The 13,821-nt window shown below is 39.4% G+C and overlaps 1 protein-coding gene across 1 annotated transcript; it reads right to left on the bottom strand.

Annotated features, from left to right (window-relative positions):
• Nucleotides 1-4,068: 4,068 nt before the first annotated feature.
• Nucleotides 4,069-9,669, bottom strand: LOC148089739 (dynein axonemal light chain 4). The gene is made up of 4 exons (XM_087785218.1): nucleotides 9,608-9,669; nucleotides 8,490-8,569; nucleotides 5,809-5,892; nucleotides 4,069-5,736 (listed from the first exon to the last, which is right to left on the bottom strand). Exons 2-4 carry the CDS (start codon nucleotides 8,559-8,561, stop codon nucleotides 5,572-5,574), a joined length of 321 nt encoding a protein of 106 aa, XP_087641344.1. The 5' UTR covers nucleotides 8,562-8,569; nucleotides 9,608-9,669; the 3' UTR covers nucleotides 4,069-5,571.
• Nucleotides 9,670-13,821: the final 4,152 nt, after the last annotated feature.

The raw sequence follows: 13,821 nt of genomic DNA, 5'->3' as shown, positions 1-13,821 counted from the left end.
TCAAGAAAAATCTTAAGACATTTTTTTTTTCCTAATTTTCTGTGTTTGTCTCTATATGTCTTGGCCATTAAAAGCTTTCAAATTTGTACGTATTTTAACTGTGTATTGGTTTTGATTGTTCAAGCGCTTTGTGACCCTGGTCTAGAAAGGCACTTTACAAATAACTATTAGTTACTTACTTGCTTTTCTAAATGAATGGCTTCGATACAAAGAAATGATATGTTATAATTCAAAAAGCACTTTATCGCTATTCTTCAATTGCTTTTGTCTGATTTAATCTCTGACTTTGATTCTTTGCAGCATCTTAATCAACAACGTGGTTACTTTTTTTCGGTTCTTCTTCCAAAACTCTGTCCAGGTAACTCACTGACGGATGGTGGCCGAGCCGGAGGAAGAACAAATTGTGCGACCTCCTAATGTCGACCTCCGCCTGGGTTCACAAACCACCTTGTCCGCGGCAGAATGTTCCCAAATGTCCCGAATCCAATTCTGAAATGAAATATGTGGCCGCGTGACCCGCGGTTCATCAGCCGCTGAGTTTAGAGATTGTCATTCAGGCGGAGACGAACCCAGGAGGGAGAGCAGAGATTGATGTCAGCTGCTCCGAGGCGGGAGTTGGAGGGCAGACAAATAAATAAATAAATAAAATGGATGCGTGGGGTCAAAGGTCACCATCACAGAGAGAGGCGTGATTCCTTTCTGTCGTGCGTGGGAAGAATATATCTTCCGATTCTCCTCAGCTTATCCGACGGCGAGTGGATTGGAAACATCTGCTGCCGAGTCCCACTCATCCTGCACCACTAACCTAATCCATGAATTATGAATCGGTCTTGGACAAAAAAAATGTCAGATTTCAAACTCCAATTTTTTAAACTTCAACTTTCTACTCCCCCTCATGTCAACGAAGAGATTATTCTCAGAGTAATCTGGTACTTTTTTAGAGTTATAGACACAAATGTTTGTTCATCTGGAGCTCAGTTGTCTTCGTCCAAAAATACACCTAAAAACCATCTACTATCCAAATACCTGTGTTAGATTAAAAATTATTATACACTATACATATACGGCATACTTAAATTAATGCTAAAAGATAATCAAAATATAAAGTATAAATTACTAGCTTCAACTAAGAGCTTAAACGTTTGAATACACATTCACATCAACATTTCACTCAGACTGATTTAAACTGTCTCAAGGCAAGCTTGGAACAGACGTAGAGTCATGACAACGGTTATTTAAATGTCTGTTTGTCTGCCCTATTCACACCTGGGGTCGTGGATCAAAAGAACGAAGCAGGGACAAATCTGTGCGGGGGGGGGGGGGGCTTAGAGACAGGAACTTCCACCCAAGAACATTTGAATGATTAGAAAAGGAAACAAAGTAGGAAGAACTCTCCACAGGAGATCGTGACACAGTTTGAAGGAACCAATAGGGCAGTAGGGGGACGACCTCTCGGCCCGGAAATTTGCCTTAAATATAGCGATGTTTCTACAGTACGAGACCGTCTTTCCCGGAGCTTTCGACCTGAAGAGCTGCCGGCGGAGAGCGTGTCCGATCGATCGTAAAAGCTTGTATTTTGTTTGACTTGAAAGGTAAAAACTTTATTGATCCCTCAGGAGGTCTCCTTTGGGAAATTGTTTGTTTGGGAAGCGGCGAATAAACAACCCGTGACACTCTGCATTGACCATTTGTCCCCATAAAGCAAAGTATTAAGACCAAGAAGGTGACGTCGTGTTGGAGCGCCGGAAACGGACTCCAGTTTTGACCGTTTTATCGGTTACGTCCCTCTTGGATTGAAACCTCGCCAAGAGGAATCGTTCAGAAAAACAAGTTTATATTTAAAATTTCTTTTTTAGCAGAAGCTCCAGTCGTCTCAGCCGCTGCCTGAAGTCTTTCCTCATTGAAACACATCGCAAGTGTCGGTGCGGAAGATTCACACCGATGGTCTAATAGCTCCCTCTACAAACTTAAGCTTAAAAATATAGACTCATTAGTACGTCAAAGGCAATAGTTCACAACGTGGCACTTTAAGAGAGACGCCGAGTCGACACGCAAAGTAGAAGATGCTGTAGTTGAATAATGCTCGAAGCATTCCAGTGTGCGTCATAATATCTGCCCCTGTTAGGAGAGAATAGAACGTTCAAAGACACGCTTTCGGCACGAAGCGAGAATCCGCTTGGATCCCAGGCAAAAGGTCAAAGGTCAGCGCGTGTCGAAGGTGGGTATCAGCAGCAGAGAACGACCCCCCCCCGAGTCGGTCTCCGTCCCACCGCCTCACTACCGCCGCCCTTTAAACATTCTGCAGCGAGTCTTAAACGGCCGAGGGGTCTCGAAAGGCTCTTATGTGGGTAAACACGGTGCATGCGTGTGATGCGGCTCATTCATTATTCACCCCCGTCCGTCCGTCTTCCCTCCGTGTGCGTCTCCGCCGTGTTAAATATTCATGCTAAGAGCTAGCGAGGCGCACGAGAAGCTCTGTTCCTTTGCACAGTTGCAACACTGAAAGGCTTTCCGGACCACAGGGGGGGGGGGGGGTTTGTCCTGTGTGAGTTCACGGGAGAGTGTGATATGAAAAGTCAGAACGCATCGACCGGTAAATGATTCATTTTATAGGATTTAATCTGAAGTGATTTTTTTGAGACCCAGATAAGACGTGCTCAAGGATGTGAACTGATATCATTTTCTTTCGACTCGCCTTCAATATGAGACGAAGAACGTTGTGAAAATATTCCATTTCCTTCTCAAGCCGCCGTGTTTAAATTCATCTCTGAACTTTGCCATCTATTCCTTTTGGTAAACAAACTTCCTCCCATAACAACATATAATTTTACAACAGCCTGATACGGCTCCAAATGTGGCCCTATGACCAATGCCACATTTTTTTCAATATACAGTGCATAACAAAAATATAGGACCACCCTTTATTTGTTAGAGTAGCTGAATAAAACTCAAGACTTTATGTTGTTTTGTTATTATATTTTACACATACCTACATGTTATGCTCTCCCAGAAGGTCTGGCTTGAAAGGTAACAAAATACTGGGGCATATATCCAATTAATATACTGACTTTTTTATTAAATAGTATTAATAGATCATTATTTATTTCACAAATAGTGTTTCTTTTAATTGTTTCCTGAGGACTTCTTACTTCTTTTTATGTTCCAAACTGACCACAACAATTTAAGCCTCGACAGGAAACAGGTTCAGGTCTTGCTTGAATAAACGCACACGTCGGGCAGAAAAAGACAAACATCATCGATCGTCTCTCGCACCGCGAGGTCGATGCGACCGAGATCGGATCAGTCGGTTGACAAAGAACCTTCATTGTTGTTTGATTGTGAACTCCAATAAGGTCACCGTGTCTTCAGAGCAAACAGGGGTGAGGGTGAGATGAACTTTTTTCTTTATCTTGAAAACATGCTTTAAAGACTTTAGATACTGGTCTTCAAACTATAAAAGTTGCAACAGTAGATTTTGGTTAAATGTGGCAGGTACAGTGTACATTCTAGGACATAGTCAGGTCTCATGGAAAAGCCTCTCATTTGTCAGATCGAACATTCTCCGTCTTCAAAATAAAGGTCTTTAACCAAAATGACCTACGGCAGCATCAGGACAAAAATGAACTTAACATTTAATTATTAAGGGAACCGGAAGTACGCGTGTGGTCTTTAAAACCAACCGGAAGTGATAGGCCTGGCATGTAGAGAATAAAAAGAAGCCGAATTGAGGAGGTCAGTCAGAATTAAGGAAGACCATCAGTTCCAATGCAAGAGAACAGAAGGTAAATAGCGAGTATTGATCTCAAAGGACCGTTAAACCAGCTTGTGACGATCCATTAAGAAGGATGTCGGTCTCATGTGGGACTTCTAGGAGCCTCTTGCTGTATTCAACAACAGAACTAGACCACGTTTAATATCATCAGGAGGTTAATAACAACTGAATATATTTTTAATTTCAGACCAGTTCGTCGACCAGAGGAAGGAATTAAGACTTAATGTGTCCAATTATAATCTTGCTTCATAGGATCACTAAGCTGAACGAGGGCTCAAGACATTTTCTAAAACACCTTGGCTCTTAAATCATAATTTATTGTACAATCAGGTCACACGAAGATCCAGATCTGTGGACATCGTCCACAGCAAGACAATCAAATATCCCATGTGATCATTTGGGATTAGTACAAACATCTCTACACAGAGTTAAGGTAGATTCAGTTCAGTGTTGCTCGGATCGGAGAGGATTCTGTTGGCAGAAGAGAAGACCTGAAAAGGAAGTTCAGTCCTTGAATTATTCAAATAATTCTCCAGAAAATGAAAGCGGGGGGGAGAAAGGAGAAACGTGGCGTTGGTTGATGTTTCACTTTTGCATCTTTTTTGTATTCAAGGTTGAATAAGTCCTTTTGTGATCCATCGTCTCGCTGTTCTTTCTTAAATCTGCACAATATTCGAAACATGAAACTCAAGTGACTTGCGTCTGAGCGTCAACGTATACAAGTGTCATCGCCATAACAAATTAATTTTGAAGCAGATGGGATTCGAGGTTCTAGGTTCGTCGTCATGATGTACTGATGCCCAACGACGGCAAAGTACAGTCTTGGCCAAAAGATTCCGGATCATCCTGAAGTAGTCGTTTGGCGTTTTCCTTCGGATCGAATGAACGACGGTGATGACATTTGCAAACCTTAAAAAAAAATCTCCCAGGAGTGTGGCTCGTAAGGAGAAGTGAAGGGAAACTGAAAGAAAACTGGAGTAAACATTTCAAGTGTTAAAAACCAATCAGGAAACTATGCAAATACATTTTTCATTCTAGCACATTTATCAACTTCAAGTAAAATCTTTAGTGCGTCTTTGACGTTTTCCCACATCTCCGTTTACGGTTATAATGCCTCAATAATAGTATAAACGTTACCAGATGACATTAGAGAGTACATCTAAATGGGTGTTGGTTAGAAGACCGTCCTGATCTCAAGCGGTCGACGGCGAGCGTCGGTAAAAGAGTGCACGATATACAACAGGAATGTCTGAAGACTACAGATAAAAGCTCTTGGTGGTGCGTTTTTTTTTTAAGGAAGGCGATTCTAAAAAGTAATCTTAAATCCTACAACTTCCATTTTTAAGTCGGTCCATTTGGCCAAGACTGTGATTTTTTTGGGTGTAAAACCCTATGGCACCTTATAAAAAAAAAAAATGTGTCCAGCACATTCAAACCGTTGACATACACCCTGAGGAGAACCCAGAAGGGTTTTTTGCTGACCCTGCTCAGGTGTGAAGCCCGTGATCACACGCACCCGGATTTCACCACAAGGGGATAAAAGAAGTGACAGATAAGGCAAGAGGCTGTTGTGACCAGTAACTAGGGTCCCCTCAGAAAGTCCTTTTCTTCTCAAACTGGACAAAAATCCTCAAATGATGGTTCGTTAACTGCGACAGTGAGCGGCCAAGGGTCCACGTCGAAACCTGTTGCAACAAAACTGGAGCGAGCAGCGCCTGGCTGGTGTCGATCCCCTCAGACCAGTGACCTCGTCGGACTGGAGGAGGAGGCGTTGGGAGCAGGAGCGAGGAGGGCCGGCGCTATGAGCACTTCCACACGCACACGGCCAGCGTCCCGCCGAAGAACATGTAGAGCAGGTTCTTCACCTCGTGCGTGACCTCGAAGCCGAAAGCCTCGCCGATCACGACGTGCCACGAGCTGCCGAACTTCTTGTCCATGGACTCTTTGATCATCTTCGCTGCGCTCTGAGGAAACACATGGTTTAGATGTTGAGTTTACTCTGACTGCGGGTCTCCGGATCAATGGGCAACACACACCTCGTTGTTGGAGGCAAATTTCTCACAGGCTGTGACACACAGCTCCATCGTCTCCACCCTCATCTCCTCTGGCATGTCTGTGTGCTGAGGACACAACGAGCAACTTTTAAATAAAGCACCAGCTTATTCACATGTCAAGAACATGGACGAGTAACACCAATTTCAATCCATTAGTTCCAGCAGTCAAGGGCACCTAATGTGCTGATTTAAGTGTGTCTTAAATTGTTCTAGGACCTTTGTTATACTCTATTATACTCATCAGTATGTTTCTTTCTGCATAAAACTCTCATTTAATAAAGATATTTACATTAGAAAATACGCTTAAGCCCCGCCCACTTAAAACAAGCCATTTTGGCTGAGAAGAATGCTGTGTCTCAAATCGCATACTACTCTTAGTATACTAGAAGTTAGTATGCATCAGTTTAGTGTACGTACTAACTAGTACGCAAATTCTCCACAGATAGTATGTCTCAAATCGCATACTACTCTTAGTATACTAGAAGTTAGTATGCATCAGTTTAGTGTACGTACTAACTAGTACGCAAATTCTCCACAGATAGTATGTCTCAAATCGCATACTACTCTTAGTATACTAGAAGTTAGTATGCATCAGTTTAGTGTACGTACTAACTAGTACGCAAATTCTCCACAGATAGTATGTCTCAAATCGCATACTACTCTTAGTATACTAGAAGTTAGTATGCATCAGTTTAGTGTACGTACTAACTAGTACGCAAATTCTCCACAGATAGTATGTCTCAAATCAAACTCTGCTGCTACACACTAACCGGAAATCACATGACCGCTTCTTCTTCTACTACTATTTAACGATGTTTCAAGCAGCTGTTTGAACGCTATCGCCACCTGCTGGCAGCACGTTTTGCAAGTTTGGAAAAAGAAATAAAGAAAAAATATGAGAATCGAAATATTCGCGAGATATTTAAGCTGGTATCAGCAGCGAAGACGTGTTTATCCTCCTACTGCTGCGGAAAATGCACCTGAAAGTATATACATATATATGCATTTATAAATGACGTAACTTCCGTTTAAAACGTCACTAAGAAGGGCATGGCGCACTAAATTTCGCATAACAAGAATTGAGACGCACTAACGGACTAAAAATACTAACTTTGGGTACGCTAGTATGCGATTTGAGACACAGCAGAAGTCTCGACCAAGTAACCACGCCCACTCTGCTATGATTGGTCATAAAAACACGAGTTGCATTCAAGGACTCGCGTAAATTTCAAACTCACCCCTGAAACTCCCGTTTTGTACATTAAAAACGAATAGTAAAAATAAGATTCACTGCTTAATGTACACATTATAAAAACACCTAAAGGCAGAAGTAACTCTCACCATGTTTACATAAATATTTATTTTGTTTATTAACATGTAGGTTCTTAACTGATTTACGACTTCTAGGGGAGGACACCTGCACCAGAGTGATGTCAGAATGTTTCCTTTAAACTGTAGTATCGTTTGGCGAGATTTCAGACGAGAACTTTATTAAGTAATAACTTCAAAACGGAACAACGTCATGATGAATGAACTACTGCATGTTGAAGAGGACGACTTCAACACGGCGGGTTGACGTTCAATTATTAAGAGACTATGGATGCGTCTATTAAATAAAATAGTATCAACATTTATAGGGGACTTGAGAGAACGATAAAACTTTGTGCATATATTCAAGATGTTGAAAATATTAATACGGCGACATGGCAATTTTTTTCATGATACTGTATCGGATATTTTTTTTTCTAAGGGAACGTAATGTTTTGATTTAAGTCCGTCTTAAATGGATGTTGGACTCCATTGTACTCATCAGTATGTTTCTGTACAAAACTCTCTTTTCATTGAAAAATTTACATTGGAAAATAATCTTAAACCCCGCCCACTGAAAACATCGTTTTTCTGGAGATTAAATCTTGTTTACCATAACCTTACCCAGTCTGCTGCAATTGATCAATCATCGAGATTTTAGTTGGGGGAGGACTTTATAAAATAATAAGTTTGGAGAGGAAGACTTCAACATTTGAAAAATTAGTCAGTAGAGTTGGTTTTTCATGTTAGTTGCCCTATCCCATTTTATTTTTTAAACATTTATTTTGCATTTTATTAAATAACAAATTGAACTGAAAAACATTGTATAAAAGCGTTTCAAGTAAAAAAAAAAAAATCAAGCGTTAAAATAAATAATGCAACTATGGGGAGATGACCCACAAAGTAAACTTCACTTATCACTAAAATACACCACATTTTTCTTTACAAAATTAAGCAAATTGACAATTCAATTAAAGAACATTTTTGCTTTTAAACACACCATAGCAATTCCACTGTCATTGAATGCATCATTTGCTTAAAGGAAGCGCTGCAGAGAAAGTAGAAGACTTTATTGTTTATTTATTTTAAACGATAACTGAAAGTTCTATTTACCTTTCATTGTGTGTGAATATTAATAACATCTTGGAAAAAAAAGAATATATGAATATATATATATATATATATATATATATATATATATTTTCGAAAAACCAACTCAAGTGGAACAAAGAGATCAACCCTTTCAACCCAACAAATGCAAGCACATTTAAAACTGTCAAATTACACGCTGAAGATTTAATTAGGTCTTAAATTTTGTATTTTCATAATATTAAACGCAACTCATTTTTTCTTACCCTGATTAGAGGAAAGTTGTTGAGTCGCTTGTATTCGGCATCATCTTTCTTTCCCTCGCCAGTTCCAGCCATCCCAACGTCTGCAAAGTCGACATTGAAAAGTTTTCAGTTAGATTCTACAACAAAGAGACTCAAATAAGCCTGAAATCTAAGGGATTATACATTTCAATCTGGATGTGTGGGGAATTGTAAGACAAGTGATCGTACCGAGAGGGTGTAGTAGGTGGGTGTAAAAAAGTGACATGCACTGGAAAGAAGAAGAAAATTGGGATGTAGAGCGAAAAATTGAGGACAAGGTGAGTAGAATTTTGAAAGTATTTGGGTCAATCATCCAGTGCAAATGGATAGATATGACGGGAGGTGAAGGAGAGCGTAGAAAAGACTGACGGCTAATGCGGACAATTTTTAGAGAAAAAGTTAGGACGGCCAGATGGTTTGAAGGTATTGATAGATGACTGGGAAAAGAAGATTAATAATAATAATTATAATGAAAAATCTAAGCAAGTTAGTCAAAACATGTGATAAGTGAGGATCAGAAAAAAATGGACTGAGGTAAATGACTTACAGTGCCAAAGACTTTTGTACCAAAATACATTATTTCAAATACTTACCTTCTTCATCAAACAGTGTTGACTTGTTTTGGGGGAAAACAACAAGTTCCTAAACTGTATCCTACGATAATGTAAACTGTCAACGAGATGTAAGATAGAGGTTCTGATCGATGTAAAAAATACTGTTTTCCTCTTTTCTGTTTAACACCCGACGCTCCAGTGTCGCTAAGCAACATCTGTAACCAACAACTCAAACACAAGTCTAGCCGGACAGCATCGTCCATTTGCAGAGAAACACTCGCACAGACGTCTCTGAGATTGAAATACAACTAAAACCGTCACTGGTTCATGTCCAGAGATTCTATAGCGAACCGAGCCAAGGCTGTGCTGTCAATAAAACGAAGCCGTTTCAACTAGAAAGCTAATTAGCCTAGCTTGTTTGGTAGCATCCAGCTAACATTCTCCGCCCGGATTGATCGACTCAAATGACGAATGACGAAGAGACCGCGATGCTTGAACCTCTTGGCTCACCTGCGACACATTATTACATTTAATGGAGTGACTTACGTCGCGTTCGTCCAGCGAAAACTTGAGATGTGGAAGGATGTTTCCTCTGCTTGTGGTTCTTCTTCTACGGTTTGCACGGGAGCAGCATTCACTGGTGGAGGTGCATATCGCCCCCGTCTGTTGTGATCAAGGACTGCTGGACGCTCTTTAATGCAGTGACGAGCTTTAATGTTTTTTATGGCTTTTACTCTGACAGCTTTGATCCATTTTAAACTTTGCAAACCTGTATGATAGACATCACAGCTTTGGGAGATTCGCACTTGTGATTCATGATTCATGCCTGGACTGACTTTACAGGCTCAGGCTTCTATCTAGGCTAGAAAAAAACATCATTCTGACCTGGCTTTGTCGAATCATTCAACATCTTTTTTTTTTTAAATCGCCTTTTCTTAGTGAATTTGACCGACATGAAGCTGGAAGCGTTTTGTCGGGACCCCCAAGAGGAAGGGTTTAGACCAGGGGTGGGCAATTTAAATTCTTCAAGGGCCACATTCAATTCTGTGAATGTTGTTAGGGGCCGTCAAGCAAAAAGAAAGACGAAAAAAAACCTTAAAAAAAAAAAAAAAGGACACGCGTCATTAAGCAATCATTTATTAAGATAAATAAGATGCAATTTTATTCTTGTATAGATCAGTTTTTTTCAAAACATTTCTTCAATTAACTTTAAAAAAAAATGAGGAGGATTAATATATACACAAACAATTACACACAAAAAAGAGGGAAGAGTTATGTGAAAATGTAAATGAATAATAAATACAAAATACATTTGTTAATGCATTAGAACCATTTATACATGATCATACTTTGACATTACGAGGGGCCGCATAAATACAGTCAAAGGGCCGCACTTTGCCCAGGTCTGGGTTAGACCCACAAATGTCGACAAATTGCAAAGTGGATCCTCATTCTCCTAAAGATTCTTATCCTGTGCTTATATATATATTTTTCCAATAATTGTTTCACATGTCTGCAGAATATCAGGGTAAATTTAGAACAACAGGTCAACACGGGATTAGGAGGGATTATCAGACCTTTTCGGGGATAGAAAGAAACCTTTTAATCAGGGAATGAATGGTAGCAGGTGATGGGAGTGAAAATAGTCTTGTTGTCAAAGAATTTTGTTTGTTTCATCCTTCTACGGAGTGAAAACCGATAAATGTGAACCAGCGTCGTCATTATTTCTCTCTGCTGGAAAACCGATTGTCTTAATACAGCGAGAGAAACAACGATGTTGCCATGTGGACGAACGCTTCATCTAGAACTGAGAAGAGAAGATAAACATTTATGTATTTATTCATATATTTCCATAACGATATGTCAAGTGAGTTCCGAGGGTTCAGGTTGTCCGAGTCTACGGATGCTGTTCTAGCGGCAGAATAAATTGTTCATAAATGGAGATACACATGCGAGAGAAGAGAAGGAATCACGACACACGAGGTAAATTATTCTTTCTGGGTTTAGTTGGGTTGGAAAGATAGTTGGATATAAATGTACTTGATCAGTGCAGTAGTATGTGTCGATGTAATGAAAGCAGTTGGCTAAAAATAGGGACAATTAATAAATCCATCTTTTATTGTATCTCACTCCGAACTCACAGAGTTCTAGAGGAAGAGTTCCAAGAACACACCATTAGATTGATCATGACATGAACTCGTTTTTTTAACCGCAGTTTTTTTAAGGTTTACACTTCAATAAAGTATAATTAAAATAGAGTATTTCCGGACTACAAGTGGCTCCGGAGTACAAGTCGCACCAGCCATAAAATGCATAATAAAGAAGGAAAAAACATATATAAGTCGCACTGGAGTATAAGAATTTAAAATTTATTTGATAAAATCCAACACCAAGAACAGACATGTGATCTTGAAAGGCATTTTAAAATAAAAAATAGAATAGAGGCAACAACAGGCTGAATAGTTGTAGGTTACGTTACATGACACGACTGAGAACCTGGTATGTTAACATAACATATTAAGAGTTATTCAGAGAACTATAGCATAAATAACTAAGAAGTTTACCAAACCATCCGTGTAACTCAAAATAACTCAACTGAAAACTTCATCCTCGTGTCACTTTTAAACAACTAACTAACTCCTGAGGTAGAAGATGCGGCGCTTCCTCTTCTACGCCGAAATGATCAACACAGGCCTAGAGCGCCCTCTTGCGGTTTAGTGTGAAAATAACATGTGAAATGATATACCGGTAATGTGTTCATAATTTCACACATAAGTCGCTCCAGAGTATAAGTCGCACCCCCGGACAAACTATGAAAAAAACTGCGACTTATAGTCCGGAAAATACGGTACATTTTTTTTATTACAGTAACATGCACATGTTCACGTAGTTTGTTTAATTTTGTGTCGCAATTAAACTTATAGCCGCTAGATGGCAGCAGTCATTATGTTCTCCGCAGCTAAAGGGAGGCGATGACTGAGGACGAGAGGATACAGTCGACTCCAGCAGCTTTTAAAGCCGACGTTTGGGCATATTTTGGTTTCGAAATAACAAATGAAAGCAGTGACGACTTCGTCAAGAGTCATGTCTGGTCTGGAAATTCTGCGACACCCGAGTCAAGTACTCGACAATATAGTAACACAAACATGTTTTTTTTTTTTTTTTTTCATGGCAATTTAAACTGTCAGAAGTTAATCCCGTTGTCTCTTAAACCACGGCTACATTTTAGTTTTGCCACTAAAGACTGAGAGTTTATATACAATAGAATCGAAATATAAAAATAATGAAGGCTTTCCTTAGTCTAATTGTTTCTGCAATTATACAATAAATCAAATATTTACATCTGTGTTTATGTTTAGTGTTTACCCACTGTGAGAGAGTTCCTGGGGGGCGCGGCGGGGGGCCTCCAATTAGGACGGATCGATAAGGAAACACCACAGGAGGGCGGAACACCCCGCGTGACCCCCATAACAAGGTGCTGCAGACTCGACACAACACACACTGACGGAAGGAAGGAGCAGATGATTCACGGAACCAACAGTCTGACGGTTTGACTCACGTCGACAGACGGACTTGTTTTCTCGAATCGATCCGTGACTCATGAGCATGCAGAGGCACAGGAAGGCGAAACGTATCGTTCCAGAAAGAAACAATTTCATGGATCTTGACAGTCATCGAGGCGAGTTCTCTGAAGATTAGTCGTGCACAAGAGTGTGTTTTCAATCTGGACATTCCTAGCTTTCCCTGATATATCCTGAACAAATGGCAGAAATAAATATAAGAGTTTGTGACTAAAGATTTAGATATTTATTCGATCTATCTTCATCACTGTGATGTAGAAGAGGAAAGAAATATGAAAAAAGGAGATTTGAAATTAACTTTGGAAATTTTGATTCATCATGAGAAAACTGCATTAGTTTTAAGTCGATGTAAAGCTATGTCTTTGTTCTCGTCCGCTTAGCTTTTGGTAGAAGTCTCTGGTAAACAAATTCACAAAAAAGGAAAAAATATCAAATTCATAAAAAGTAAGAAAATGGCATTTTAACATGAACCATTTCCAGAAGAAAATGCAGTGTGAATGCTGGCCGTAGCTGTAGCTGTGCAGTAGTAGTATTAGTAGTAGAAGTAGTAGTAGTATTATTAGTAGTAGAAGTAGTAGTAGTATTAGTCGTGGAAGTGTAAGAGGAATTTATAGTTAAAGTAGAAGAAGTAGAATTAGTAGTAAAAGGGAGAAGTAAAGTAAAAGTAGTAGTAGAATTAGTAGTAAAAGTATAAGTAGTATTAGTAGTAGAATTAATATTGGAAGAAGTAGTAGAATTCGTCGTAAAAGTATAAGTGGTAGGTCAAACTGGAAGGAGTTGGACATGAGTTGAAGAGTTTCCCCATTGAAATGAATGGGGTAGAAGAAGAGGAATAAAAGAAAGAATGGAAGAGATAAAAGAGAAGTTTTCCACAGACTAAACATAAACTATATCTACACAATGAGAGAAACTAAAGTTTCATATCACCTCTGGGTTTTGAACCCAAGACCTCAGTCACCAAGAGCGAGGTTTTATTTTTTCCTATAGCTTGTCAAGTCCAACTCTTGTTCAGGTTCCAAATGACAACTCAAACGTTTCACTCAATCACTTTTATTTTCTTTCGGATTGTTAGTAATTAGGTTGTAAACCTTTAAAGGCGGATAAACACAACATTTTAATTATCCATTTAATTTAAACATTCTAAATTCATTTTAAATTAACTTAAACATTGAAACATTT

The sequence above is a fragment of the Callionymus lyra genome, chromosome 1 (genome assembly GCF_982586985.1).
Source record: "Callionymus lyra chromosome 1, fCalLyr1.hap1.1, whole genome shotgun sequence".
Taxonomy (NCBI): Eukaryota; Metazoa; Chordata; class Actinopteri; order Syngnathiformes; family Callionymidae; genus Callionymus; species Callionymus lyra.
Note: the sequence above shows the minus strand (reverse complement) of the source record. Positions and strands in the feature narration are given on the sequence as shown.

Bases quoted from the DNA above. Each gene is read 5' to 3' on its own strand.
- LOC148089739 (XM_087785218.1), bottom strand. From the start codon at position 8,561: ATGGCTGGAACTGGCGAGGGAAAGAAAGATGATGCCGAATACAAGCGA. The intron at 5,893-8,489 runs GTAAGAAAAAAT...TTGTGTCCTCAG, and splicing joins ACAACTTTCCTCTAATCAGG to CACACAGACATGCCAGAGGA. The intron at 5,737-5,808 runs GTGTGTGTTGCC...GTGTTTCCTCAG, and splicing joins AATTTGCCTCCAACAACGAG to AGCGCAGCGAAGATGATCAA.